Source organism: Megascapheus bottae, chromosome 6 (genome assembly GCF_031878675.1).
Source record: "Megascapheus bottae isolate mThoBot1 chromosome 6, mThoBot2.hap1, whole genome shotgun sequence".
Classification (NCBI taxonomy): domain Eukaryota; kingdom Metazoa; phylum Chordata; class Mammalia; order Rodentia; family Geomyidae; genus Megascapheus; species Megascapheus bottae.
This window is the reverse complement of record NC_143514.1, coordinates 56,701,560-56,725,043: the sequence shown is the minus strand read 5'-3', so window position 1 is coordinate 56,725,043 and position 23,484 is coordinate 56,701,560. Positions and strand designations below refer to the sequence as shown.

The following is a 23,484-nucleotide window of genomic DNA, read 5'->3' as shown; positions in this document are numbered from 1 at the left end:
TTGATTAGCTATATTTCTCTCTCTCATTCTCTCTCTCTAAATTTTCTTTCCCAGTCCTGGGGCTTGAACTCAGGGCCTGGGCACTGTCCTTGGGATTTCTTAAGTCTGGTGCTCTACTACTTGAGCTCCAGCACCACTTCTGGCTTTTTCTGTGTATGTTGTACCGAGGAATCGAACCCAGGGCTTTGTGCATGCTAGGCAAGCACTATACATATATACAAGCATATATACAATATATCAGATAACAAGGTGAAATACTGTAACAATATGAGATAACCAAGGGACAACAGAAGAGATGAGAGATAACATAGTACATTAAGGATAATAATGACTTATTATATGGCTTTTGTTTCTATATCCTGGAGGTCCTTTCATTTAGCATCATACTATATGGCCTTATGTATTTAGGTTTTGTTCTATTGTAAGTCTCTGCTAGGAGAGCCCAAGGTTTCTACTGATTATGACAAATGCGGGAAACCATTGAGCCTATGTTCCTTTGAGTCTGGCTTACTTCACTTAATATGATATTTTCTAAGTCTTTCCATTTCCTTACAAATGGGGCGGTGTCGTTCTTTCTGATAGCAGCATAGAATTCCATTGTGTATAAATACCACATCTTGTTGATCCACTCATCAACTGAGGGACATCTGGGTTGGTTCCATATCTTTGCTATGGTAAATAGTGCTGCAGTGAACATCGTTGTGCTAGTGGGAAAAGATCTTCACTAACCATACAACAGACAAAGGCCTCATATCCAAAATATATCAACAGCTCAAAAAATTGAATCACTCCAAAACTAATCTCCAAAGAAACAACCATCCCATTAAAAGATGGGCCAAAGACTTAAAGAGAGTCTTCTCTGAAGAAGAAATAAAAATGGCCTATAGGGCCGGGAGTTTGGCCTAGTGGTAGAGTGCTTGCCTAGCATGCACAAAGACCTGGGTTTGATTCCTCAGTACCACATACATTGAAAAAAGCTGGAAATGGTGCTGAGGCTCAAGTGGTAGAGCTCTAGCCTTGAGAAAGTCCAAGGACAGTGCTCAGGCCCTGAGCTCAAGCCCAGGACTGGCCAGAAAAAAGGCCTATAGACACATGAAGAAATGCTCGACATCTCTGGTCATAAAAGAAATGCAAATCCAAGTGGAAGATTCCACTTCACTCCAGTTAGAATGCCAGGATCAAGAAATCTAATAACAAATGCTGGAGGGGATGTGGCCAGGAGGGATCACTATTACACTGTTGGTGGGAGTGCAAACTCATTCAACCACTATGGAAAGCAGTATGTCAGTTCCTCAAAAGACTAAACATAGAGCTCCCCTATGACCCAGCAATTCTACTACTTGGCATTTACCCAATTGTCCAGAAACAAGGACATACTAAATCAGCTGTATTTTTCTTACCTTGTTTTTATTTTTCTCCAGGATGAGGGTCCCCGGGACATAGTAGACAGAAAAGTCAGTGACCTTGAGTTTTCAGAGGCTGAGCTCCTGGGAGAAGAAGGTACATGAGCAAGTGATCCAGGTGGGGAGTCTGCTTTAAGTTAGGCCCTAGGGGTCTCTGCCATCCTTGCCTATTGACCATGTTCCATGTCCCACTAGGATATACATCTGCCTGTTGTGTGGTCACAGAGAGTGACCCAGAGCTGGAAGTGGAATACCGTGAGAGCCGTGAGCCCGACCTGGGGCTTGCTGGGCTAGACTCTGCCTCACTGTCAGATGCAGACACTGTTAATCCTGATGAAGATTCCTTCAGTATATTGGGAGGCGACTCACCTACTGGGCCTGAGAGCCTCATGCATGACCTGCCACCCCTCTTCCTACACCTTACGTGCTCTGTGCGACTGCGTGGGCAGCACAGCTCAGTGCCTGTGTGCAGCCTGCCCACCTGCCTGAGTGAGTTTGGGGGAGCCCAGGAAAGACCAGAGATCATAGTACAACTTGCTTGCCTGCCTGGAAGTGGAGGACAGCCTGGAAATATGAAAACTATTTTCCCAGGGTCTATGGCAAACTCTTAACTGTCCCCCCTCTCCCAGGCCAGGTGCTTTCCAGTCTGGAAGGACCCCCAATTGGAGGCCGAGTTCCCCTAAGGGACCTCAGTATCACTCTGGATGTCTTTGTGCTGACTTTGCCACTAGAAGTGGAGCTCCCTCCAGCCTCGGACCCGCAGCACCATCGGTGTGGCAGCCAGCTTGGTAGTAGGGGGTGGCGGGGTCTGGGACATTGTGGAAATTGGGGACCATTAAAAGAATTTAAGGAGACCTGGGGACTAAGGAGACTTGGAGGATGCACTAGGAGAATATTAACCTCCTGACCTTTGACTATTGCTCCCATCCTGTTCAGGTCAACATCTGAGAGCAGTGCTTCATTCCCACGGTCCCCAGGGCAACCATCATCCTTACAATCAGATGATGGCCTAGGGCCCCCACTTCCACCCCCAGAAGAAGAGAGGTATATGTTCTTATGCTTCTTTCAGAGCTCCTCATTTCCCTCAGTTTCATTTTTCTGGAAACTAAGATCTAAACCTTTCTTCCATTTAGGCACTCAGGACTATCCAATTTAACCACACCCCACAGGCTGGCTGTTGAAACCACCATGAGTGAGGTGAGGGCCATCGATGCTCCAGCATGAGCAACAGACACCTAATGCTCTAACCCATGTCCTTTCCATCATATGAGTGGGATGAGGTACCCTTTTATTCTGCAGTTGCAGTGAGGCCTGGAAGTCTCCCTCAGGACTCTCTCAGCCTAGGAGGCAGAGTATCTTTTTTGAATGGTCTGGTTGAGAGCTGAGATAAAGCTTCAATATGCAAGGGGTTTCTGTCTGCCTGTAGATCCGTTGGTTATTAGAAGATGAGATGGTGGGGGCACTCCGAAGAGGGGGCATTCCTCAGAGCCCTGCCCTGCATCGAGCAGCTGCCCACATCCATAGCTCTTCTGGGCGCTCCACCTGCCTTCGACAAACCCTTCCACTGAGTTTTGTGTTTGGGCCAGAGCGCTCCCTCACTCAATTCAAGGAGGTAAGTTGCCTTCAGAGTACTTCATGGTTTGATTGGGACCCATTCTTCCGGGACCCCACACATAGAACTAGAAGGTTTTCTTAGTTTGAGTCCATAGACTTATCCTTTCTGTCTCCCTCTGTATCATATTGTCTGTCCCCTCAGCCCTATGCCTGGCAGGCCAACTCAAGTGGCAAGAGATCCAGCTTCCAACCTTGCCACTGGGCCTGTTGAGCCATGGCAAATCACTGAACCTTTTCTTTCTACTTTAGCAGTGGGGTTGTTGGCATCTGCTTTACTGGGTAGTTGGAGTGTCTGATAAGGAATTGTAGGGTGCTGTGTTTTGAGAAGGCTACTTTTGCTTATCCTATGACTCCTGCTCCCCAGGAGTTCCGCCGCCTCTACCTCCCTGGCCATATTCTCCTTGAAGACCCTGACAGTGGCTTCTTCTTTGTGGCAGTTGGCCAACAGCCACGCGGGCTGCCAGGGGAGACCTCTTCAGAGGCCTGGGCTTGGCACAGCCCTGAGGACAGGGCTGAAGGTGGTGAAGGAGAGGTAAGTCCGACCTGGGGATAGAAAAGGGTACCAATATGTGTGTGGTACTATGTCAGTCTTGATTTCTGTCCGTCAGGCCCTGGCAGCCAGCCCCCACACCCTCGGCTCCCCAGAAGATACTGAGTGTACCCCCATCATCAGCCTGCCTAGCCTACCACAGGAAGGTAAGAGAACTTGGGCCATAAAACTGGCCCAGCTTTTGTTTCTAGAGGGAGGCCATAGAAAATATCCAGAGAGCTGGGCATGGTGGCTCACTTCTGTAATCCCAGCTACTCAGGAGGCTGAGATCTGAGAATCACAGTTCAAAGCCAGCCCAGGCATAAAGTCCATGAGACTTTTATCTCCAAATAACCACCAGAAAACCACAAGTGGCACTGTGGCTTAAATGGTAGAGCACTAGCCTTGAGCTGAAGAGCTCAGGGACAGTGCCCAGGCCCAGAGTTCAAGCCCCATGAATAACAACAACAAAAAAAAAAATCAAGAGAAGTTCCAGATGTTTCCCTTCTCTGTCCAGTGAGTCAGCCTGGGCCCAGCCGGGGACTAAGCCTCATGTCCAGTCAAGGCAGTGTGGACTCAGACCACCTAGGTAAGCTGGGGCAGAAGTAGGGGATTCTAAGGTGATGGCATATGGTCTAGGACTACACAGGAAGATCTGGGCAGCTTAAAAGGAGCTCATTAGGAGGACTTTTAGGAATCATTTTCCATTTTTCTGAGAATACCTTTCTGAAGGCTTGTTCTGGTGAAAAACAGCCATCAAATGCAGAAAGCTAGAGAACAACTGCATATCACCCTGTGCATGTGTGTATGTGGTGGGGGAGAGATGTTAATCTCGCTTGTCTTAGCTTTATGAAAAAAAACTTGTTATTTTTATGCAAATTGTTTTTTTTTCCTTTTTTTCTGGATCATGTCACATCAACACAAGTCCAGGCCTCCAACTGTCAAGTGCTCTTGAGTCATTTCTGTCTTATTAAACATGCTCCATCTGGGGGAAAAAAAAAAGGAGCTCATTTGAAGGGAATCATCAAGCTCAATATTGTAAGGGGTTCAAATGAATCGGGCTGACCTGAGAATGAGTTCAGTATGTTTGACACAGGTTATGATGGTGGAAGCAGTGGCTCTGATAGTGAGGAGCCCAATGAGACCCCTGGTGAAAAGACTTCCTTCACATTGCGGACTCCACCTGGGCCAGCACCTCCTCAGCCTTCATTCTCAGGCTTCCCTGGGATCTGCCTGCCTGACTTCTGGCTTATTGCTCGAGTATTACAAGATCGTGTGGAAGTATATGCACATGCACGGTAAGTGGAAGCCATGAGGGCCTGCACCCAGCCTCCATTTAGCCACTTTGTCTTATTCCCACAAGTTAGATTTGAGACTGATTTGTACTCTAAGGTTGAGGCTCTAGATCTCTCTCTTCCCAAATCTTCCTAACAAAGCACACTACTTGTTCACCTTTCTTAATGGAGTTGCAAAGCTAATGGAGATTTTGGCTTCTAACTGAGCATTAAGTACGTTCACAGTTCAGAGTGGCTTCAAGGATGAGAATGTAGCAATAGAGTAATAAAGCTGGGCGCTGGTGGCTCATACCTGTAATCCTAGCTACTTAGGAGGCTGAGGATCAAGATTTGAAGCCTGCCTGGGCAAGAAAGTCTGAGAGACTTTTTGTTTTGTTTTGTTTTTTGCCAGCCGTTGTCCCTAAACCTCTCTGTGCTCAAGGCTAACATTCTACCACTTGAGCCACAGTGCCATTTTGGCTTTTTCTGAGCATTTTATTGGAGATAAGAGTCTCATGGAGGAGGGTGGGTGGTGGGTGTGGGGGAGGGTAATGGGTACCAAGACATGTGAAAGGGTATCAGTGTATGTGAATTAATGCACCTTCTATCTGGCAAATATCATGTAACCCTTTTATTAATTACAATAAAAAAAAAAAGAGTCTCATGGACTTTCCTGCCTGAGCTGGCTTCAAACAGAAACCGTCAGATCTCAGCCTCTTTCATAGCTAGGATTAGAGGTGTGAGCCACCAGCACCCAGCTCAAGAGATTTATCTCCAGTTAACCACCAGAAAACTGCAAGAGCAGTTGTGGTTCAAAGTGGTAGAACACTAGCTTTGAGCAGACTGTACCCAGGCCTTGAGTTCAAACCCAATGATTGACAAAACAAAAAACAAAGGCACTTACAGTCTGTAGGCACTGTTCTAGCATTTACATGGATCAGCTTATCTAATCTATATAACATCCCTATATCATATTACCCTGAGTATATGAAGGAAGTAAACATAAAACAATGAAATACTTACCCAAGGTCACAGTAGGTGGCCAAGACAATTATAGCTAGCCAGCTGCTTAAATATTCTCTGTACTTGGGCGTGGGGTTGAAAGGAGACTGTATTGTATTCTGATGATGATACAAGCGTTAGAATGGTGCCATCAGGAAGCTGATGGTGAGGCAGGCATGGAGCTGAAGCTTCTAGAGCTGCTCTTGAAAATTCTATTTTGCGCCTTTCCTGTCAGGTTCACTTCCCTCTGTGCAATCCTGCTTCCTTCTGTGGTTTCCCAGTTCACACTCAGGACACTTATAACTCCCTCCCCACCACAGTTCTTTGTCTGATCCATCCATCCTTCCTAGGAGCCTGATTCGGGAGGATGGGGGACCTGGCACCGAGTGTCGCCACCTACAGCAGCTACTGGTGAGGCGAGTTGGGGAGATCTGCAGGGAGGTCAACCAGGTAAGAGCAGCCGGGGCCAGGGTTCTCAAGCACTGGGACACAGAAGATAAAAAGATAAAGGCATTTTGAGGGCTTTTAGAGGCTGTCAGTATATCTCAGACTCAATAATTGGGGCCTATTCTCGTTGACCCATCCTCTAGTTACTTCTTACCAGTTAGAAAGCTCCCCAACTCACCCCCAGAAATGGAGTCACTTTTTTTTTTATTTATTTTTTTGTCAGTCATGGAGCTTGAACTCAGGGCCTGGGCGCTGTCCCTAAGCTCTTTTTGCTCAAGGCTAGCACTCTCCCACTTTGAGCCACAGCAACACTTCCAGATTTCTGGTGGTTAATTGGAGATAAAAGTTTCTTGCTGCCCAAGCTGGCTTCAAAACCTTGGTCCTCGTGTATAGCTAGGATTACAGGCATGAACCACGAGCACCCAGAAGAGTTACCTTTTTATTCCTTGCCAGTGACTGAAACATTCCCCCCACCCCCCCAGTCTCTCTTTTTGTGGATCATGGGGCTTGAACTCAGCCTGGGCGCTGTCCCTGAGCTCTTCAGCTCAAGGCTACAGCCCTACCCTTGAGCCAAGCCCCACTTTCCATTTTCTAGAGGTTAATTGGAAATAAAGAGTCTTAGGTTCTTTTGTGCCCTGGCTGGCTTGATCCTCATATTTCAGCCTCCTGAGTAGCTAGGATTACAGGCATGGGCCACCACTCCCAGCTGACTAAAACATTCGGTATCCTTGAGCTATATGCTAGCATTAGAGATTTTCTGTGAAATTGACCCTATGGAGCTTAGAGAGAGGGATATAGTTATTTGTATACTAAAGTATACAAATTACTTCAGTGATAGTTGTAAAAAATTCTTAGAGGAAAAGCACATATAATAAGAAAGGAGCTGACCATCCAACGTCATTTTTAGTTTGAGGACTGAAGAAGGGTGACTAGATTTTGAGTAAGAGTAAAGACAAACGCTCCTCACTGGGTTTGCTTTCATCCCTGAGCCCATTGAGGAAAGCACTCTCTGATCACTTAGGTCCTTTTATGTTGACGATGGTGATGTTTTGGTTTTGAGACAAGGTCTCAATATATAGCCCATACTTGTCTCCTAATGTTCTTATTTTGACCTTCAGTAATGGAAGTCAAAACAGTGGGTGTTCTCTCTGGCCTCTGAGCCTCCTGACGATTATCCACTTAAGGTATTTTAGTTTTCTTACATCTTGCTGTTTTCCCAGCGACTGCTCCTTCAGGACCTGCATGACAGTCATGTGTGTAACTCCCTTCTGGTGGCAGAGAGTGAGGAAGATCTATGGCGTAGTGAGACACTCTTCCACTCCCGTCAGCGGGCGCTGCTACCTACTGATGGTAGGATCCCATCCAGCAGCCTCCCTCACAAGCCTCCTTCACTGCTCTTTCTCATGTCCAGTCCTTGGGGTAGAGTCATGGGAAACTAAGATAGGATGCCTGGGTCCTGCTGCTGCTAGGTCATCAGTGACTTTCAGGAAAGCAGTTTTATTGGCCAGATGGAGGAGGAACTGATAAAATGGAAAAGTCACAATAGACAGGTGGGACAGAGAATAACTGTTCTTTTAAGTAGTGGTAAAAGAAAACTGAAGGAAGATAGAGGCAAGGAAGGAACTTTAAGACAGAGACCTGAGTATGTTTATGTTCTATAGAGAAAGAACCAATGATTAAGGAGAAGAGATGATTAGCATCTGGGTATCACATGGCTCCATAAGAACAAGTCTCCACATGGCCTTTCTTGATACTGACTGTGGTAGTTTGGTTTAGTTTTGGTGCCAGTTCTAAGGCTTGAATTCAAGGCCTCTCTCACTTGACTTTTTTCACTCAAGGCTGATGCTCTACCACTTAAGCCAAACCACCATTTCTGTGGCTTTTTGCTGGCTACGTGGGGAAAAAGTTTCAAGTCAAGCACCAGTGGCTAACCCTGTCATCTTAGCTAATCAGCAGGCTGGGATCTGAGGATCGCAGTTTGAAGCCAGTCCAGGCAGAAAAGTCCCTGTGAGACTCTTATCTCCAGTTAATCATTTAAAAAGTGGAAGTGGATCTATGGCTCAAAGTGGTAGAGTCTTGAGCAAAAAGAACTCAGGAACAGTGGCCCAGCTCTGAGTTCAAGCCTTATGGCTGGGGGAAGGTGGGGGGAAGAGTTTCACAGACATTTCTGCCCAGGCTGGCTTTAAACCTTCATCCTCAGATCTCAGTCTCTTGAGTAGCTAAGATTACCGATATGAGCCTCCAGTGCCTAGCTTTCATATCCAAAGTGTTTATTTTTCTCCACTAGGGGAATAGACAGGGATGAGGAGTCTAAAGGAGTGAGAATAAGTAGGCCATTTCCCACATGGGAGAAGAACAGAGGGGAGAGGCTGTGGTCCTATAGCAGGATTGGCTTTTTGACTGGCTGTCCCTCTAGATGGGCTCAGGGCTCCTTCGAGTTGTTTGGGGGATTTCATGTCATGGTAAGGAAACGTAAATCTACTTGAGCTGGTAATAGGAGTCTCAATATTTCTTTCTCCTTCTTTTAATTTTGTTGTTGTTGGGGCTTAAACTCTGGACCTGGGTGCTGTCCCTGAGGCTCTTCAGCTCAAGGCTATCACTCTACCACTTGAGCCACAGCACCTCTTCCAGTTTTCTGGTGGTTAATTGGAGATAAGAGTGTCACAAATATCTGTGCCCAGACTGGCTTTAAACTGTGATCCTTAGATCTCAGCCTCATAAGTAGCTAGGATTAAAGGCATGAGCCACCAACTGGTTCTTTTACTTTTGATAACCTCTTTTCCTAGTCTATAGAGGAGAAACCAAATCTTGTTTTCTTAAACTACTTCCTTCTGGCTTAAAATCAGACCACTCTTTATTTTAACATTCTTAAGAATGTCAGGATAGGCCGGGAGTTTGGCCTAGTGGTAGAGTGCTTGCCTAGCATGCATGAAGACCTGGGTTTGATTCCTCGGTACCACATACATAGAAAAAAGCCAGAAGTGGTGCTGAGGCTCAAGTGGTAGAGCTCTAGCCTTGAGAAAGTCCAAGGACAGTGCTCAGGCCCTGAGCTCAAGTCCAGGACTGGCAAAAAAAAAAAAAAAAAAAAAAAAGAATGTCAGGATAGTGTGTTGTAGCACATCTTGGGACATTCCTCATATTAAAGCAGAAACCCCATAAGTAGTAGACTCTCATGGTTTTCAAGGCAGTTTCTGCAATTTGAGAATATGCTAGGACAACAAAGCACTTCTACTTCAGTTTGCCTTCTAGCAGCCAGGGATATTAGACCAGTCAGAACCCAGACACAGCCTTTCTTCATTTTAGTCTCTATCTCCCCCACCCTGCCCCCGAAACCCTTAGCAACAGCATTCTGTGACAGTTTCCATGCGGAAATTCTGCAGTCTCCTGAGTATCCTGTTTGTGCTGACATCTGACAGCATCTCTGGGAAACAAGACTTTTTACCTACTGAGGGTTCCTTGTCTACCTGACAAAAATCAAACAAGGCACTGGACGATGGCCATAGCTCTTACGTATTGTCACACCACCCTTTGGTATAGCTATCCTTCAAAGCACAGGATATCATTTTCCTCACTCCACAGCTGGAATACATAAGTAACCATAGCCTTTTCTGTTTTAATGAGACTACTATTGCAGCTTCCTTTGAGGATAATGGCTAATAGGGCTCCTGACATATGTCACAACAGGGTCAAAATCCCTTGGTGTTCTCTTCAGAATTGCCTCATGGCTTTGCTTTTGTCAACACTGGTCCTTAATTTCTTCTTGAGTCTCCTTGAGATGATTCTGAAAGCCTCTGTGCTAAGACCCGGCTTCCTAAGGGCATGCCTCTGCTTTGCCCTACCTTGTCACCAAAGATCAGCTTTCCCTGACAAGCAAATGGACAGGGAGAGCTAAGAATGAGTGACTAGTTCCCAGATGAGCATTCTGGTGATGAGCTAGGAATCTTGTTTTAATCCATGTTTTCTCTTCCCCAGATTATGCTGCTGATGAGAGCTGTGCACCCCGAGGGTATCTGGCAGCCACCATGCAGTTTGTCCCTGGCCATTTCTCCTGTGATGTTGTATGGGGAACTGTGATCCGAGTCCATTCACGCCTCAAGATGGGGCCCAGTATGGGGGTCTCTCGAGGTATGTAATTGGCGTGAGAGAGCAGTGGTGGGTGATGTGGGGAAGGGAATTTTTTAAGTCTATGTTACTCCCTCAGCCATACAGGCCCTGCGCTCTGTGCTCAATGCCTTTTCTGTGGTGAACCGGAAGAATATGTTTGTTTATCAGGAACGAGCAACCAAGGCTGTCTACTATCTTCGGTATGTAGATCCTGAAAAGATGGGTTAAAGTCAGGGACGAGTTAAAGTCAAGAGACATGTTCATACCTTACCATTTTTTTCTCAGGCTCCTGGAGACATCTTGCAGTGACCGGCCATGGGAAGCAGATACGCTGCCCCCTTCCCTAGCTCTGTCCCGGAGCCAGGAGCCTATCTGCTCTGAGGAAGCCTCGGCATGTATTATTCCTCTCCTCATTTTCTCTGTGCTCCCCTGTGCTTTGCTCCCTAGAGCTAGAACCTGACCGTCTTTGTCCCTGCAGGGCCCTCGTTCTCCAATGGACATGGCTTCCAGCCGCACTTCAGATGCTGCTCGTCCTGTTGGCCAAGTGGACAGACATATCCAGTTATTGGTACATGGTGTAGGGCAGGCAGGTAAAGACTGTGAAAGGTTTGGAAGTGACTCATTATATCCCAGAATCCTTGAGAACATCTCTCAGAGTCTCCTTCTACTCTGCCCAGGGGCCCCTTCCAGTTACTACTCTGAGCAGGAGCTGGGGTGGGGGGAGAGGACAGACTCCAGTAACATTTAGGTGGATTGGAATAAGAGCTAACTGAGATCCAGTGTGTGAAGAAGAGCTGGGTGACTGTGGATACTTGGCTCCATTGGCCTGAGACCAAGGATGGACTGGAGTGAAGATAATGGGTTCATGTTGGGCTATGTAGAGCCTAAGGTCTTTTGGTAATGTGTGCCAGGTCTCAGCTAATACGGTTACATACCTTGCTCTTAATATTTGCAACATCCCTGTGAGGTTGTTGCTGTTGTAATTCTTACGTTTGGATGAGTGCACCAAGTCTTTGAAGTATAATTCATGTGCCCATAGTTAGAATGAGTTGCTTGGCAGAAGTAGACCCTACTCTTGGCACCTTCCAGCACTGGCTCTCCCAACTACTGCCAGTGCATGAGGGGTGGCATGGGGCAGCTGGATCTCACACAGTGTCTCTGTCTTTCACAATGGCTTTGTGAAGGCCCTGAGATCACAGATGAGCTTGTGCGGGTTCTGCGTCGGCGCCTGGATGAGGCCACACTGGACGTCATCACAGTCATGCTGGTCCGGAACTGCAAGCTGACACCAGCTGATGTGGAGGTCAGTTCCCTCCCACGCGCTCCTTCTCAGGCTTAGCTGCAGGCATCTGACCAGTTTATGGGAAAGCTTGCATATTCAGCTGACCTCCCTTTCCCACTCTGCAGTTCATCCAGCCTCCTGGAAGTCTCCCATCAGAAGTACTACATCTGGCCCTGCCCCGCTCCTGCAGGCCCTGGCTTCCTGCCCTGGCCTGGTACCTGAGGCAAAATCTGCTCATCTTCCTGCACTCTCCAAAGTACACAGACAGCAACAGTCGGAACCATTTCAAAGTGAGATTGTCCTCAGCCTTCTCCAAATTCATGTGGATTCATCCCTTGTACACCCTCACTGCTCCCATATGTGTCTTTGCCCATGGCCCTGTATGCACCCAGCCTTCCACGCACCTTCATTTTCTTCCTGTCTTTCTGATCTTCCTTGTGCACTTACTTACACTTGTGCACACTCTGGATGCCTGTCTTAGTACTCCATGCCTTTTCTCTCCCCAGCATCCACTCCCACCACAAGGTGGCCTTCCTGACTTGGACATCTACTTATATAACAAGCCTGGTGGACAGGGCACTGGAGGCAAAGGTACAGCGCAGGGCAGAGGCCTGATGATATTGTCTCGTGTGAGAAAGGCTTTTCTCATCGTGTGGCTGAGAGAGCCTTTGCCAGCCTTGCAGCTGAAGGGAATCTTGGGAGGGGAGGTCTGCAAGTGCCAAAGCTAAGCCTTCCCATGGGTTTCTACCCAGGGGTCGCCTGTATCACTCTAGCCTTTGTGGATGACACAGGAGCCCCCATCTCACTGGCATTGTGGCCCCCATCTTCTCCGGGGCCTCTAGACCCACTACAAGAAGAAGAATTTGAGCAACTGACTCAGGTCATTCGCTGCCCAGTCACAATGGACAGTTCTTCAGGTGGGACAGCTTGATGGAAGAATGAGTGTTCAGTCGGTGCGGTAGAAGGCAAGAGTGATGAGTAGGGTGGCATCCAGGGGACCCTCAAGTAACCCCCATTCTTTTCTCCAGCTCAGAATGGGGCCCCACGGCTTCGCCTGGATGTGTGGGAAAAGGGGAACATTAGCATAGTGCAGCTGGAGGAGAAGCTGCGAGGAGCAGCTCGCCAGGCCTTGGCTGATGCCATCATGGAGCTGCAGTTGTTGCCAGCTTCACTGTGTACAGAGGACACACCCCCAGGTATGTGAGTCAAAGATCCCGGGTCATATGTTGTTTCCCATTCTTTCCACACCTGGCCTCCAGAATGGTTTAAGTCCAGAAAAGACAATATGGTAGGTGAGGTACAAAAAGCTGGGTTCAGAGAAAACATCACAAATGTTTTATCAGATGTAGGCATTTACAATCAGCTATCATCAAGGTAAAGCACTGACAGTGGACATATGGCAGCTGGTGTCACCTGAGGAAGATTACCTCAGGAACTTACCTCACAAATACATGGAGCTACGTACTCTCAGCTGCATGTGCACAGTAGCAGGAAGAGCAAGTGGCCAAGCGCTCTCATGCCAGTCTTGAGCTAGCTTGTCTAGAGGAAGACTGATGATTAGTAACACAGTCTATAATGTCTGGTATCCACAGGAAGTCTCAGCAGTGGTTCATTGGAAACCAAGAATTCAGCAGAGCGAACCAGCACCTTTCCATCTCCTGGCTCTGGGGAGCCTGTGACTCCACCTAGCAAAGCTGGCCGGCGTAGTTTCTGGGATATGCTGGTAATGGGAGGAAGTGATGAAGTTGCCCTCTACCTTGCTGCCTCTTAACTCCTTCAACCCTACCCCAACCCGACTGCCACTCCCCAGCCTTGTTTTGAGATAAAACTTCTCTGTCGGAGCAAGGAGTTTGGCCTAGTGGTAGAGTGCTTGCCTAGCATGCATGGAGACCCAGGTTTGATTCTTCAGTACCACATATATAGAAAAAGCCAGAAGTGGTGCTATTGCTCAGTGTTAGAGCTCTAGCCTTGAGAAAGCCCAAGGACAGTGCTCAGGCCCCAAGTTCAAGCCCCAGGACTGGCAAAAACAAAACAAAACAAAAAACTGCTCTGTCCTTTAGATGGTAATTTGCACAACATGGTGAATTTTCACTGATGTAGAGAGCCCAACTTTTTGATGCTTTTGTTTCCATTTTTCTTGTTGTATCCTCATAATACCCAGTGAGATAAATACAGCCTTAGCTCATGAGGCAAAGGCTCAGATGAGTGAAGTAACATTCCCAGGTCTTTTTAGTCACAAGAATGCCAGCCTCCAAAATGATCAGACTTGGCTATCCCTAATGCTTCCTTCCCATTAGCCCTTCCTCATTCCATTCCTTATCCCTAGAGTAAAACAGAATGTGGAGACTTGGGTTCTCCCAAAACAACTGATGACATTGTCCTGGATCGGCCTGAAGACACTCGGGGTCGGAGGCGACATAAAACTGAAAATGTTCGGACGCCAGGTGGAACTGAGAGAGCATCAGGCACAGATTCTGGAGCCCAGAGACAAAGGTATATGTGCATACTATGATACCGCATCATGGGAAGGTATAGGTGTAAAGTCACGGAGCAGTGTGTGATTTATATTAACTTACGTGTGTCCTGTATGGATGTGGAAGTTCTTATTGCCGCTCTATCTTTAGACGCCGGACGACGCAGCTAGAAGAGGGTGAGGTGGGAACTCTGCACCCTGTGTTTGCCCGTGTCGTTGAGCGCTGGATGGGGTTTATGGTTCAGATTGGTAAGACCTCCCAGACCTTCTCTGTCCCTCAACACCCAGCCCTGGTTCCTGTTCTGCATCCCCACAGTGACTTCTCTGTCCCCCAGGTTGTGCCTCAGTGTCCAGAAGCTCCACCCACATGGTATCCCGGTTCCTTCTTCCATCCATCTTGTCTGAGTTCACCACTCTAGTCACCTCCATGGCTGGAGACACCAGTGTTCGTGTCTTTGAACAACATTTGTGAGTTTGGATTCCCATGGATTCAGAGGGAACTTCCTCAGACCTCCTAAATGCTGGGAACTATAAGAAGCCAAACTCATAGAAGCTGATCAGAGAAGAGAAAGGCTGTAGAATGGGGCCATGGATGATTTCCTTTTTTTTTTTTTTTTTGCCTGCTCCTTCTTCTCGTTAGGGGTTCAGAACCAGGAATCTTCAGTCCTTGCACCCCTGGGCAACTGGTCCCAACTCCTCGCCCAGCAGCTGAGCGACACCTCCTGCTTCTGGGAAGGAACTTCATGCAGTGGAGGAAGCCAACCCAGCAGGGTGAGGGTGTGGCCACGGGGCGTGTCTACTGGCTAATCTGTGACCCTGCAGTGGGGAAGATGGGGTCAAAGAGGTCTGCTTATTGGCCCTGTTGTGTCCTTTTCCACCTCGTAGCTGCCAAAGCCCTGCAACGCTTCGAGTCAGGAGGTGATGGGGGTTCAGGACGGAATGCTCCCCGGCAGAGGCTCTTGCTGCTGGAGGTTGTGGACAAAAAGGTCAGTGTCATGTCAGGAACTGGAAGGGAAGAAGGATCCTACAATCTTACTAACCCTGACTTCTAACTATAGCTACAGCTGCTGACCTACAACTGGGCTCCAGACCTGGGGGTGGCCTTGGGCCGAGCACTGGTTCGCCTTGTGCAGTGGCAGAATGCACGGGCACATCTCATCTTCTGCCTGCTCAGCCAGAAGTTGGGGCTGTTCCATCATTATGGCCAATTGGACTTCCCTGTGCGGGATGAAAAGGTACCTGCTGCCTCGCTCCCTCTTCTTTTCCTTGCCACCGAAGTTAGTTAAAGAAAGCAGGAGAGCGGGAGCAAACTTAAGAACAGAAGTAATAGGGAGATGTAGTCAGAAGGGAAATCCAGAAATGGAGAGAGGATACAAAGGCAAAGGCCATGAACCAACTGGGATGCCCGTGCCTCTCAGGAGCCAAACCCATTTCTGCTGCCGACCATGGAAGTGGAGACACTCATCCGGAGTGCAAGTCCCCCATTGAGCCGTGAGCAGGGCCGTCTGAGCGGATCCTCTCGTGGTGGGGGTCCCCTTCCCCTGGACACGTTTCCCTTTGATGAGGCCCTGAGAGACATCACTGCTGCCCGCCCCAGCTCTGCTGTTGGTCCTGTACCCAGACCTCCGGATCCTGTCACATATCATGGACAACAGTTTCTGGAAATCAAGATGACAGAGCGCAGAGGTGAGGACTTCGATTGGGGCAATCGGGAGGGGAACTCTGTGGACAGCTTCTGGGGCTACTTCTTTTTTTTGCCAGTCCTGGGCTTGAGCTCAGGGCCTGAGCACTGTCCTTGGACTTTCTCAAGGCTAGAGCTCTATCACTTGAGCCTCAGCACCACTTCCGGCTTTTTTCTATGTATGTGGTACCGAGGAATCGAACCCGGGTCTTCATGCATGCTAGGCAAGCACTTTAACCACTAGGCCAAACTCCCGGCCCCCTTCTGGGGCTACTTCTAAGGCTTGCCACCCCCAGAGCTGGAGCGCCAGTTGAAGATGGAGAACCTGTTTGTGACCTGGCAGCAGCGTTCTGCCCCCGCCAGCATGCCTATCAGTGTGAGTGATCCCCATTGTGATCCCAGCTTACATCTTCCATGAAGACTCAGTGCCATAGCTTACTGCCTCCCGAATGTCCCCAGGCTGGGGAGCTGGAGACCCTGAAGCAGTCATCACGCCTGGTCCATTACTGTGCAACAGCCCTCCTCTTTGACCCAGCTGCCTGGCTGCATGGACCCCCAGAGACTTCTGGGCTCCCGGAAGGGCAGGTGAGGCTCCAGACTTAGATTTTTTTCCTGAGATCTGTTTACTTGTGACCTCTTCTCCTCTATCTTCAAGGGGTTGACAGTGGGTAGAGCCTTAATGTCCATTTCCACAGCGGCGCCATCGCCCAGAGTCAGGATCTGGGAATCGAGAGACCCCTGCAAGCAGTGAATCCTTGGATATGCCTCCACCAGGAGCCCGGGAGGAGCCATGGCTGAAGGAGCTAAGTGTAGCCTTCATGCAGCAATATGTACAGTATCTACAGAGCATAGGCTTCGCGCTGGTACCACTGCGGCCCCCCTCACCCTCCCGCAGGTGAACCTACCTCCTTTTCCATACCCTTCTCCACCGTGAGTAACGCCATGAACTTCCTCCTCCCATAGATCCTGCTTTGACAACTTGGCCTTGTGCATGTTTACCCCACTCCACGGGGCTGGCACACACCTGTGAGGCTCTTAGATGCACACTTTCATACAGACTTCATATGTGTCCTGTGAACTTTATATGACTTGTGGAACTCAACACAGTTTACAAAGAACCATGTTCATTCTCATAGAGCTTATGTCCACCTGTACCTTGTATGTTTATATACATATACTTAAACCCACACATGTGAATCTCTTAGGCTTTTTGAGTCTGACCAACTCCTGTCCTGATCGTCTCACTAGCCTCTCTGAGACTTGCTGTGATTTCTCTTCAGGACTAGATGGCTTTCCTCATCAAGGTCCTCTGCACAGGGCCTCCTTGCTTTGTCTACAGCCAGTTTTGTCCATCATCACTTTCTGGCCAGTAGTAATAGGTGTGAGTCTTTAAGACAGAGGCAGCCCTCTGTCCCCATCTTTCATCTCCCACTAGCCAGCTTGCTATCTCAGATAGCTAGCCCAGCTTTTGCTGCTTCTTTCTGGGCATCCCTGAGCAAGTTCTTTCCTATAGTCTGATAATCCCAGTCCTTCACCTGTCTGATCTGCCTCTTTTTACCTGCCTTCCTTTTCTATAGCACCAGCCGCCTGCGGGCCATGGCTATCCTTGGAACTGAGGGCCGGAGCTCCTTCTCTTGCCCTAAAGCCAAGACTGAGGGGAGTCCTAAGGTAACTGAGGATCCTGTCATGGTGATATCAGTAATGTCATAGACACCTACCACTCACCCTGATTATCTTCCCATGAGCAGGGTCAGTCACTGACCCCAGACTGATACCACTAGTCAGTAACCTAAGGGACTTGTGCCAACACCTGCCCATTTTTCCCTTCTTCAGAGCTCTAGCTCTCCTGTTACCACCTACCACCTGCAGCGGGCACTGCCTGGGGGCATCATCCTCATGGAGCTGACTTTCCAGGTGAGTAGGGGAACACTGAATGGGAGGAGTCAGACCTATCTCTTGTCCTCCTGGCCTATTTTGTTGTTGTTGGTAGTGGATCCTGGACACTGTCCCTGAGCTCTTTTGCTCAAGGCTAGTGCTCTCCCACTTAGAGCCACAGCACCACTTCCTGTTTTCTGATCACAGATAAAAGTCTCACTGGAGACTACTTGGATGGTTCACACCTATAATCCTAGCTACTCTGGAGGCTGAGATCTGAGGAACTTAGTTCAAAGCCAGCCTGAGCACAAAAGTACCCAAGAATCCTATCTTCAGTTAACCACCAGAAAATCAGAAGTGGCTCCATGACTCAAGTGGTAGAGCACTAGCCTTGAGCTGAAGAGCTCAGGAACAATGCCCAGGCCCAGAGTTCAAGCCCCACGGCTGACCCAAAAAAAAAAAAATTTCACAGCCTTTCCTGCCTGGGCTGGCTTTGAACCACGATCCTCAGATCTCAGCCCCCTGAGTAGTAGCCAGAATTGCAGGTGCGAGCTTCTGGCACCTGGCCCTCCTGACCTTTAATCTCATCCTCACTCCAGGGCTGCTACTTCTGTGTCAAACAGTTTGCCCTGGAATGTTCCAGAATCCCAATGGGGCAGGCTGTCAACTCTCAGGTAAGTGATAGGGGCAGAGGAATATGGGCCACAGACCTCTTGACCCACATAGAAGATAATAACAAATAGTTGGTAGTGTAACCTAGTGACTGACCTATTGCTGTGGTATGTCCAGGTCAGTGGTCATTCTGCATTCTGGTACTATAACTGGACTACCTGCTAGTCTGGCCTTGAGTATTCCAAAGCTTTATTGAGCTGCAGCACCAAGATAAAAAGCCAGCCAGCACGGTGACTGGTCTAGCCCAAGGATCACCATGTCACTGGCAATAGCTGGTACAGTGGTCATCCATAATGATTATCTGGACAGTGAGGACATTTGAACACAGAGGGTAATGTGTCATGTTCAGGTCAATATCTTGTACAGTCTTGGTCTAATCTAGAGCTGGAGACAGCCTGTCATTATCAGTATTAGTCAATCACCCACACTGTGTACCCTGACACTAGGTTATTCATGTCTCTGTCAGTCTGTCTCAAGGCAGGGCCTCATTGCCACAGGAGGGGTAGTAAGCTTTCAGAAGTGCTTAGAACGAGTTGAGAATCCAGTAAGATCAGGACCTGAAACCCATGCTGTACTTAGTTGGACTTCCCAGGTTGGAAAGAATGCCACAGTAGAGCCTTGCCTTGAACCCACATGTACTTTCTGAGAGATGAAAATTCAGCTGGGTCAGTACAAGCAGTAATATCTTACGATCTTCATTGTGGGAAGCTCTCATCTGGACAACACCAATCCAGTACTAGATGGTTGCCTTTGTCTTGAGTGTGGATACCTGGTCACAGTTCACACAGTGATGTAAACCAAGAAAGCCTGGCAACTTTCTGTGTAAAACCTGCCTGAGCCAGAGTTCTCAGAAGACACAGGGAATGGACAGGTCCTCCTTCACATTTTCTTATGTGAGTGGAGGAGGGGAGGACCCACCCCAGGACTCCCCTGTTTCCTCTGGCTTCCCTGTTCCCTGATCTCCAGAGACCTCTGGGCTCTCTGCCACTAGTTATCTCCTCTCTCACCCTTTCAGGTTTCTAAGCTGCTTCATGATTTATCGTTGTTCGTTAAGTGCTTCGTCTATGTACTAAGTACAAAGGAGTAGTCTACTCCTATATAGATAAGGAAACTGAAGGTTAAATACCATCTTGGACACACAGCTAGGCAATGGGAATCCTGGGCTTGAAATCTAAGTCTCTGTGATACTGGTGACCATCCTTGTGCAGTTCATCATAATGCCTCCAGTTTTATTAGAGCTGTATGTTATTTCCATGGTAGATGAGGAAACTGAAGCACAGAGGACATGTGACTTGCCAAGGTCAGCTAGTCTGACTCCTCTATAGTTGTTTCCTTTTCTACTACCTCTTGAAGCCCACTGACCCCAACAGTAGCCTGGTGGGTTCTGCCATGGCAGAACCATACATCCAGTTGTTTAGTCAGTAACAGGGATTTCCAACAAAAAAAACCTCAGCGCCATGTCCCTGCCTGCCTTCTTCCATCAGTGTTCCATTCAGGAAGGTACATATCAAAGGAGACTCTGGCCTAGCCATGGCAGGGTATGTCAGAGGAAGCCAATGGTTTGTGCCTATAATCCTACCTATTCAGGAGGCTAAGGTCTGAGAATCATAGTTTAGAGCCAGCCCAAGAAGAAAAAACTAAGACACTTATATCTCCAAATAATCAAAAAGCTAGAAGTTGAGATGCACCTCAAATAGTAGAGAAAAAACAAAGTAAGAGCAGGAGGCCCTAAGTTCAAGCCCTGCTATCAACACAAAAAACATAAATAACCTGATCAAAAAGCTGGAGGGGTTGGTGCTAGTGTTTCACACCTATAATCCTACCTACTCAAGAGGCTGAGATCTGACAATTGCAGTTTGAAGCCAGCCCAGACACCAAAGTCCAGGAGACTGTTTATCTCCAATAAATTACTGAAAGGCCAGAAGTGACGCCGTGGCTCAAGTGGTAGAGTGCTAGCTTTGAGCAAAAAAGTTCTAGAACAGTGCCCAAGCCCTGAGTTCAAGGCCCAGGATTGGCATGCACACACAGAACTGGAGGTATGATACAAGTGTTAAGAGGCCCTGCCTAGTAAGTTCAAAGTCCTAAATTCAAACCCCTAGTATTGCCAAATAATAAGAGAGAGGTCACATTCTAGGCAACTGACACACTAGTACAAAGTTCAGAGGAGATATGTGCTATCCAAGGGAAAGGCAGTTTAATAAACAGACAAGGCTGGAGAGATGGAAGTGTATGGAAAAGTTTTCTAATAGGGAATGTACACCTGGATCTTCACCTTACTTTCTTTTCTTTTTTGTCAGTCATCGTGGGGCTTGAATCTGGGTCTGGGCCCTGTCCCTGAGCTCTTCAGCTCAAGGCTACCATTCTGCCACTTGAGCCACAGTCCCACTTCCTCACCTTATTTTCTTTTTTTTTTTTTTTTTTTTTTTTTTTTTTTTTTTTTTTTTTGCCAATCCTGGGCTTTAAGTTCAGGGCCTGAGCACTGTCCTTGGATTTTCTCAAGACTAGAGCTCAACCTCTTGAGCCTCAGCACCACTTCCGGCTTTTTTCTATGTATGTGGTACCAAGGAATCGAACCTGGGTCTTCATGCATGCTAGGCAAGCACTTTAACCACTAGGCCAAACTCCCGGCCCCAAACCTCACCTTACTTTCTGTAGCATCATCTACTAGTACACTTTGTAATTATTCATGTATTCTACCTAATATTTCCTGTCTTGTCTCCTGCAACTAGATTGTAAGCTCATTGGGTTTCCCTGCCCACAGTCCTTCTCCATTGTACATCCAATAGTGACTAGCCATCACTGGATACCTGGTTCATACTTGGCAGATATTAGCTGTATTGAGTCTGTGTCAAGACTCTGATGGAATCTGACATACACAGTAAAAGGCCTAACTCCTGATCTGAGATTCATGTAAATAGTTATAACTAATTTTTTTAAAAAATGTAACTAAGAGCAAATCTGTGCATAGTTATGTACAAACAGGGCTCTATCAAGCTTCCCTTCTCCCTGGAAGGAGGGAAGTGTGGACAGGACAACCCGTACTACTCCAGCCTAACTCTGCTGCCTGTCCCCAGCTATCCATGCTGTTCACAGAGGAGTGTGACAAAGTGCGGGACCTGATGCATGTGCACTCCTTCAGCTATGACTTCCACCTGCGCCTGGTACACCAGCACGTGCTGGGTACCCACCTGGTACTGCGGCACGGCTACCACCTCACTACCTTTCTGAGACACTTTCTGGCCCACCATCCTGATGGACCCCACTTTGGCCGCAATCACATTTACCAAGGTCAGTGCCCAAAGGTGCTGTGGGACTAAAACAGATGTCTGTGAGATGTCTCCAGGCCAGGGCTGGTGGGATCAGCTCTGTTGATACCACTCATATCACCCATCCCACGTCCCTGTGCTTCCATGTGTCTCTGCCTTAGGTTCTTTGTGGTTTTATATCTGAATTCAGGCCCTGTGTCATGCATGCCCTGTCCTCTATATTCTTAGCCACTTTTATCTCATCCCAGTTCCTTAAGATCTCCCTAAGAAAGCTGAGAGACTGCTTGGCAGTCAGCATTAGCAACTCCCAGCCCCTGCCCTGCAAGGTGAAGGTACTTGCCCCAAGCTTATTGTTTGTGCTGTTTCCTGGAACTTGCCCCTTAGGGACATTGGAGCTCCCCACACCACTCATTGCTGCCCACCAGCTATACAACTATGTGGCTGACCATGCCAGCTCTTACCACATGAAGCCACTGCGCATGGCCCGGCCAGGGGGCCCAGAACACAATGAGTATGCCTTGGTATCTGCATGGCACAGGTAAGTCTGAAAGGGGGCATCCAGTCCACAGTCTGGTGCGGTTGAGGTTGGGATCACACTAGCAGTAGGCAAAAGTGATCTCATTAGAACCTCAGAATTCAATCTCCACCCCCACTACACAGCTCTGGCTCCTACTTGGACTCAGAGGGACTTCGCCATCAGGATGACTTCGATGTGTCGCTCCTGGTCTGTCACTGTGCTGTGCCCTTTGAGGAACAAGGAGAGGCTGAACGGCATGTTTTACGGTCAGCACTGAGCCCACTTCCTAGACTGCCCAAGTGCTTGCCCTGTAAGTCTTTTTGCCTACTCTCATGCTCTTCCCCCACGCCAGGCTGCAGTTCTTCGTGGTGCTCACCAGCCAACGAGAACTCTTTCCCAGAGTCACTGCTGACATGCGCAGGTTCCGAAAGCCACCCAGACTGCCCCCTGAGCCAGAGACTCCAGGGAGCGCAGCCAGCAGCCCTGGGGAGGCCTCAGGGCTGGTCCCAGCCCCTGGGCCAGCTCCCCTCTTCCCACCACTTGCTGCTGAGGTGGGCATGGCACGGGCACGACTGGCTCAGCTGGTTCGGCTGGCTGGTGGTCACTGCCGTCGGGACACCCTCTGGAAGCGCCTCTTTTTACTGGAGCCACCAGGGCCTGACAGGCTGAGGCTAGGGGGACGCCTAGCCCTGGCAGAACTGGAGGAGCTCTTGGAGGCAGTCCATGCCAAATCCATTGGGGACATTGACCCTCAGTTGGTAAGGGACTGTAATAAGGGCTAAGTGGGTGCCAGGAATGCCACAGGCAGCCAGAGTGGAGTGTAAAGGAGTCCAGGTGACTCTGGGACAGAAAAGCCCAGGCCTGTGACACACACACTTCTCCCCCCCCACCCCCCCCACCCCCCCCGCAAGGAATGCTTCCTGTCTATGACAGTCTCCTGGTACCAGAGCCTGATCAAGGTTCTCCTAAGCCGCTTCCCCCAGAGCTGCCGCCATTTCCAGAGCCCAGACTTGGGAACTCAATACCTGGTAAGTACCCTTCACTTATTCTTACTCTGAAGGGGGAAACAACACACATCTTCATCAGAGATCCCAGCTAGCCCTCCCAGGGAGCCCCAGCATGACAAAACAAGCTCTGCCCTCCAGCCCAAGACTCCATAAACACATATAAACCCTTGGAGCACTGGATGTCAACTCTTGATTTGTGATTTGCTGAGGACAAAGCTCCTGGTTGAGGGCTAGAGAGGCTGAAGGCAAACAGCCTGGCACTGACAACCCAGGGAGTTAGTTCTCAAGACTTCAGCAGTGGTTGCTCACAAAGATTCGAGTCCCGGAAGGGAGCTCTT

The 23,484-nt window shown here is 48.5% G+C and overlaps 1 protein-coding gene across 1 annotated transcript in view; it reads left to right on the top strand.

The window, feature by feature from the left end:
• The window catches only part of Szt2 (SZT2 subunit of KICSTOR complex), a 62,102-nt gene that overhangs the window by 36,642 nt on the left and 1,976 nt on the right, over positions 1-23,484 (top strand). Inside the window, exons 31-70 of the mRNA XM_090335040.1 lie at positions 1,422-1,500; positions 1,599-1,892; positions 2,033-2,174; positions 2,340-2,447; positions 2,537-2,600; positions 2,830-3,015; positions 3,382-3,549; positions 3,626-3,713; positions 4,064-4,135; positions 4,643-4,844; positions 6,173-6,272; positions 7,490-7,619; positions 10,242-10,394; positions 10,471-10,573; positions 10,659-10,764; positions 10,852-10,963; positions 11,558-11,676; positions 11,781-11,945; positions 12,162-12,246; positions 12,408-12,572; positions 12,684-12,851; positions 13,248-13,378; positions 13,982-14,148; positions 14,280-14,377; positions 14,464-14,596; positions 14,769-14,899; positions 15,014-15,114; positions 15,187-15,363; positions 15,547-15,814; positions 16,106-16,185; positions 16,269-16,394; positions 16,505-16,704; positions 17,387-17,477; positions 17,643-17,723; positions 18,284-18,358; positions 21,431-21,644; positions 22,007-22,160; positions 22,283-22,405; positions 22,492-22,897; positions 23,051-23,167. Of these exons, the coding sequence (XP_090191166.1) occupies positions 1,422-1,500; positions 1,599-1,892; positions 2,033-2,174; positions 2,340-2,447; positions 2,537-2,600; positions 2,830-3,015; positions 3,382-3,549; positions 3,626-3,713; positions 4,064-4,135; positions 4,643-4,844; positions 6,173-6,272; positions 7,490-7,619; positions 10,242-10,394; positions 10,471-10,573; positions 10,659-10,764; positions 10,852-10,963; positions 11,558-11,676; positions 11,781-11,945; positions 12,162-12,246; positions 12,408-12,572; positions 12,684-12,851; positions 13,248-13,378; positions 13,982-14,148; positions 14,280-14,377; positions 14,464-14,596; positions 14,769-14,899; positions 15,014-15,114; positions 15,187-15,363; positions 15,547-15,814; positions 16,106-16,185; positions 16,269-16,394; positions 16,505-16,704; positions 17,387-17,477; positions 17,643-17,723; positions 18,284-18,358; positions 21,431-21,644; positions 22,007-22,160; positions 22,283-22,405; positions 22,492-22,897; positions 23,051-23,167 (5,682 nt within the window). The remainder of the gene's footprint in view (positions 1-1,421; positions 1,501-1,598; positions 1,893-2,032; positions 2,175-2,339; positions 2,448-2,536; positions 2,601-2,829; positions 3,016-3,381; positions 3,550-3,625; positions 3,714-4,063; positions 4,136-4,642; positions 4,845-6,172; positions 6,273-7,489; positions 7,620-10,241; positions 10,395-10,470; positions 10,574-10,658; positions 10,765-10,851; positions 10,964-11,557; positions 11,677-11,780; positions 11,946-12,161; positions 12,247-12,407; positions 12,573-12,683; positions 12,852-13,247; positions 13,379-13,981; positions 14,149-14,279; positions 14,378-14,463; positions 14,597-14,768; positions 14,900-15,013; positions 15,115-15,186; positions 15,364-15,546; positions 15,815-16,105; positions 16,186-16,268; positions 16,395-16,504; positions 16,705-17,386; positions 17,478-17,642; positions 17,724-18,283; positions 18,359-21,430; positions 21,645-22,006; positions 22,161-22,282; positions 22,406-22,491; positions 22,898-23,050; positions 23,168-23,484) is intronic.